The following is a 5,561-nucleotide window of genomic DNA, read 5'->3' on the forward strand; positions in this document are numbered from 1 at the left end:
TTTTACAATTTGTATGTTAACTGCAGTCTATCCAAAAGCAAAGGAAGCAGAGGACAACAGAGTGAAACCAAAGATCTTGGTTAACCTGTTTTTAAGGTAGTGATGTGTACATTCTTTTCAAGGAGATCTCTGTTACTGTATAGTTAAAAAGCAGTGTGTACATCCTGCATGTTGATTTCTATGTGTAGATGTGAAAGCAGGTAACCGTAAGATTATTCAGCATTTTTCAAGGTTGAAAAGGAAGGAGATTCGAGCAGTCTTGTGTGCTGATGCTTGAGGTCTGCCTGTGTACTCTTGAACAGCAGATTCTGGTTAGAAATTGTGTTTTGTGAAAGCTCTTTTCATTCCTGCGTTGGGAAGGATTTAGCGCTCTGATTCCACAGTGGGGAGGAAAAAAAAAAAAAGGCTGGTAAAGTATTAAGAGTTTATGCCGTTGTTGTGAACCAGTGCTTGTGACCTTTGTATTGGAAGCAGTTCTCCGAGATTAAAAATGTGAGGATGAGTGTTTGGCTTTTACAGGCACCTGGCTAATTCTTACCTTGTACTGCTGCTGTGGGCTCCAAGATAAAAGAAAAATTACGACGCTTGTGTTTGAAACCAGTAGCATAAAGAGGTGTCAAGGAACAGCATCTGTAGCAGCAGAGAGAATCAGTAAACTATTCAAACAAGAGTTAACTTAGTTTCAGGTCTGATTTTTGGCAGTATTTTTGCTGAAAGCTGGTGCTGTTGAAGAATACAATGCAGTTACCAGTGCAGAGGCAAGGCTTTACACTGTTACAGTTTCAGAGCTAATACCACAATACAAACACCTTGGCTTTATTTTTTTTTTTTTGGTCCTGTTTGCTTTCAGTGAACATTGGAGACAAGGCTTCCTGGAGTGTCTGCAGAACATGTTATTACTATGGAGACAGTTGTAGAAACTAACACTTTAAAATAACGTGTATTTGCAGTTGAAATATCCTGTGTGTGTATTTCAACTGTATATGAGTATGTGAGGGTGAGTTTGGCATATTTACAACAGAAAGTAGTAAGATAAATTATATGAGAGGAGCCAAATGTAAAATTCACACTATATAGCCAGGTTATCTGCAAACAGAAAGCCTGGTGTTATTGGACCCATAGCACCAGAATTTCATGAAAGGGGGGAAAAGCACAAGGTGCTGTTTTGTAGCTGTTACTGATGTTGGTTCAGAGTTTAGCAATGTTAAGCTCTTTCCAGGCAGCTGGGACTCTGACTACAAAGTCCAGCCTCTGAAGAAAGGCAAACTAAATGAAGTTTTATGACCCTCTTTGTTTAGTTTTTAACTTGTCCAACCTTCCTACCCTCCTTGCTGAAGAAAATGAAATTACATAGTACTTCCTGCACAATTTTAGTCAAGTATTTCTCCTTTATACATCTTACAGTCTGAAGTGCCAAGTATTGAATTAAAGATTTGATCCTGAGAAACTGTACAGCATAGCAAACATGTGACTTCAAAATTTATGTTATTAGTTAAAGGGAAGAAAAAGCCGTTAACTATTAATGTCTCTGTTTTAATGTCATGTTGCCTGCACACTTGGGGATTAAAAGCCACACGCTGTTGAGGCTTGCTTCTCTTTATTTCCAAATACTTCGGCCTCTCAAGGCGTGGAAGGTGGATGGTGTGGGCTGATCTTGCCTTGGGTGAAGGGAGGCTGTGGGCAGGTGGCAGAGGGGAGCTGCGCCGGGGAACTCAGCTCCACCTCCTCTGGCAGATAGGGAGCAGCGAAACAGCCAAATGTCTCCCTGCGAGGTTTGGGACGGAGGAGGGTGAAAGCCTTACGTAGCTTGGACTCTGGAGGAGTGGAGGAACAGTGGAATTTGTTTACCACTGTATCATGGAAGAGAGAAACTTTAGCAACTGCTCCACTGAGATCCTAAGAATTCCTGCTCTGAGTTTTCATCTTTGTGTTTCCCAAGTTGTATGCTCAGGCAGCGTAAAGCCGATAAACCACTCGTCCTCTTGATTTGCCTGGCAACATTTAGAACTGGGCCCTCCCTTAAGTAGAGCAGGAAGTGTTACTGTGTCTCTGCAATTAGAGCAGTTGGGAAATAGATGACTCCTACCCTCTCTGTGGGTATTTAAAACAAGCCCAACCTACCCTGTGTACATTCCTGGGTAAACAGCCTGGTAAGTTACAGGTTCTTGTCACAGGACTTCCCCTCCTCCCCCCAGTACAGATCTGGTTTATGCAAGTGATTCAATCTTCAGGGCTCCAGGCTATGGTTTTCAGTTGTTTGGAGTAGGCTGGAGTGCAACTAGGTGGGAGCATCTGGCCTCTAGCAACAGCTGAACATGGAGAGCAGCACTGAAATGCCTCACCTAGAAGGCAAGTGCAGTCTGCAGTCCTGTTGCACTCAGCTGGGGAAGCCTGGCAAGTTTCTGGAGGTAAATAACCTGTCTTTTACAATAAACTTAAGTGCTCACCATTCAATTTTTAAGTAGGCTGGGAGGGACAAAGTCTAAAACACTTCCAACTTCACACTCCTTTCGTAGGTGATAAGACTGACCTGAAGTCTCCACCCATGCTGCCAAAATGCACATGTCACAGCCCTGGGGCCAGTTTATCAGTGTGTGGCAGACACACACGCTGTTCTGGGGGGAAAACACAGCTTTTCCCCTTTGGTTTCTAAGGCTTCTTCCATGGTTGGAAAACATGGGACACGGACATCAACATTAACACATTTGCTTCCCCGGCTGAGTCTGAGGGAAGGAGAGCTAGGAGCTACAGTGTAGCTTTTGAGTGCCAAAGAAGAAGAGAGGGGGCTGGTTAGGACATACCTGTGTCACTCTGGAATCAGGCGTGGGTTTTAACAGCCTCAGCTTCCCTGGGGAGCAGAACTGCAGCAATGACCATGTTTTTTCCAGCTTTTTGGCACAGTATTTTATTTGTGGCTGTTGTTACAGCATCAGGCACTGATCTGTCACTGACTCGAGGCAGAGAACAGCAGCTCTTTGGTCTGTCCTGGCCCCATCAGAAGCAGCTGTGAGCCATTCCAGCCCTGTTCCTGCAGTACCTGTACAGCATTGGTAACCTGCACCTAGGTGTAGGCACTGCTCCGTGCTGGCAGCAGCTCAGGGAGCACGTCCTGGGCTTGCTTATGCACAGGGCCCAGTGGCCTGGAAGGTTCTTTGCAGATCTGTCACATAAGCAGTGCTTTAACATACTCAGCCAATGGTTGGTTTTTTCATACAGCTGTTTCCTTTGCTTGCCTACAGTACAAATCCTCAGCAGAGAGAGAAGTTACAGCATGTATGTCAAGTGTGGATTTTACTACCTTCCTCCAATGTGCGCTAGTGCTGTGTTCTCAGTTAGTCAATGCTGACACAAGTTCCCCTGACAGCAGAAGTCAGCCAGTACTAATCAACTTCACTAGAAAAAGGCAACGATTCCACATTCGCTTTTGCTCTTAGCAAAAGAACAAAGATTTGTATCTTCAAAATTACTGTCCCTTTCTCCTCCACATGAAGGAGTTTTCAGGGAGTTACAACCAGTTTTGGTTTGAAGAACACCCAGCAGAGGCTGAACATGGCAGCTTAGTGTCATTTTCAGCATACTGGGTTTACTTATTTTTAAATCTGTAATATAATGATGGCCTTTTATAATAGTGACTCAAATCCTATCAGCTTATAAGCAAGTAAGTTGTTAATACTGCTTCATCACTCCAGTAGCTTACACAGCCAGTGTTGCCCTTTTGGCTTGCTAGCCTGAATTATAGCAGTATAGCGTTAAATATCACACATCAAAGAAGATTAGAACTGGCACAACAGCACAGTATTTGGAACGTGAGCATTAACAGAGCAGTACATTACGCAGGGAGGCCAAGTATTAAAAAACCAACACTGCTGTTCAAGTCAGAATGTATCTCCCAGCATTCGGTCAGCGGTGTCTTTGACTCAGCATGGTGAGGCCTAGTTTAGTGGGAACATGGCCACTGCAAAATGTTAGAAAGACGAAGTTTATTTAAGATTTCGGTGGCACGTTAACAGCCTCCCCATGTCAACCTCGCCACGTGGTCGGTTTTCTGCTTGCTAGGCTTTATGAAGCCTAGGAGTTCCAGTTCAGAAACAGCTCGAATAAAACGAGCGCTGCACATTTCAGTAAAGGAAATACAGTTTTTTATGTCCCCTATTGATGGCAACACCGTTCTCTCTAGGAGGGGAAGATTTCTAAGCTACAGAAAGCACAGATCACACACAATGTTGTGCGGCACACCAAAACCATTGGAAATAAGGACAGAGTATGATCTGCCTACAGAAGCACAAATCTTCAATCAGTAGTTCTTTTGCTACATGCATACAATGTGGCAACAAAGGATCCTTTCCCTATTGCCAAGAAAAGCTTAAAGCCTACAAAGATACCAATTTTGTTGTCTCTCAGAAGAATTTACTTTCATGTCCCTTGACCAAAAAATGGGAAGATTTTTTTCTTTTAGGTTTCATAAAACAATATCACCTTTTCTTTACTCACTATGCCTTTCTTGCTGCCTTCCTGACACACAGCTATATATCCATGAGTTAAACAGAGAATTTAGTTTTGTGTTAATTACCAGTGGACCTTGTTAAAAAAAAAAAAAAACCACACACCAAAAAAAAAAAGAAAGCTAGGTGTGGTATTAGAGCATACAAATATTTTCCCTCTTCTTGTACAGCTACTCTTCTCTGTGGCAGCACTACTGCTGCAGCCATGAGTTTTGATTCTAATGCTCACCCCTTAAATGTTTTGCAGACCTTGGTTAAGAATCAGGACAAAGTGGGAAGCAGAATGGACATTTTGTGGGAACTAAAATTTTCAACTCTGACGTACTACAATGCATGGCTTCTACAGAGGCAGTATTTTTGTAAGCATTTCCTCTGCTAATGCTTCTGTCGTCCTTATTATAAACTACAGTCTCTATTTCTCCATCTGCTCTCTAGGTCACAGCTATCCCATCATCCGTTCCCCGGTTATGCTCTCCCCCTACACCAGCAGCTGTACCAACTCACAGGTGATTTAACCAAGTAGAAGAGTTCAACTTGTTTTAAGGGCTGTTGGTTCTGTTTCAGACCCAAACAGCTCCTATGGACAAAAGCTGCTCTCTTACTTCATCACCCCCAGCCCAACTATTTCAGCTGATCTATGTCTGTGACATCTGTGACCTTTTCAGTACATGAAGGCTGTTTAAACCAGTAATCTTATTTTTTCTGGAATTAGTTATCAGTGCACATGAAGCTGCATTTTAAAAATCCTGGTTCACTACTTCTGTAAGCATTTGAATGTCAAACTTGAGAGAAATGAGAAAGGATACTGGACAATATCATCCACCTGGTCTGAGGAAGCTGCATCTGCATCTGGTCCCTCAGCTGCATTCACCACAGTGGAGAAGGCCTAGAAAGGGAAAAGCAGCACAGATTGAACATTTCATAGAGGGACAGAGCTGCCTATAAAATAATGAGCTCTGAGCTGATGACTATCGTTCAGGAGGAATGAGATCTTGGAATGATAACTCCACGAAAACGTCAGTTCAGCAGCAATCAAGAGAGCAAGCAAGGTTACATATT

At 43.0% G+C, this 5,561-nt stretch overlaps 1 protein-coding gene across 4 annotated transcripts in view; it reads right to left on the bottom strand.

Annotated features, from left to right (window-relative positions):
• Positions 1–3,960: 3,960 nt before the first annotated feature.
• ORC3 (origin recognition complex subunit 3) overlaps positions 3,961–5,561 on the bottom strand; it is a 35,815-nt gene continuing 34,214 nt past the window's right edge. For all 4 annotated transcript variants that reach the window (XM_035888640.1, XM_035888632.1, XM_035888626.1 and 1 more), the window contains 2 exons: positions 5,309–5,388; positions 3,961–4,109 (listed from right to left, as the gene is read on the bottom strand). In XM_035888640.1, coding sequence (XP_035744533.1) covers positions 4,004–4,109; positions 5,309–5,388 — 186 coding nt within the window. In that variant the 3' untranslated portion in view covers positions 3,961–4,003. The remainder of the gene's footprint in view (positions 4,110–5,308; positions 5,389–5,561) is intronic.

The sequence above is a fragment of the Egretta garzetta genome, unplaced genomic scaffold (genome assembly GCF_000687185.1).
Source record: "Egretta garzetta isolate BGI_Z169 unplaced genomic scaffold, ASM68718v1 scaffold430, whole genome shotgun sequence".
Lineage (NCBI taxonomy): Eukaryota > Metazoa > Chordata > Aves > Pelecaniformes > Ardeidae > Egretta > Egretta garzetta.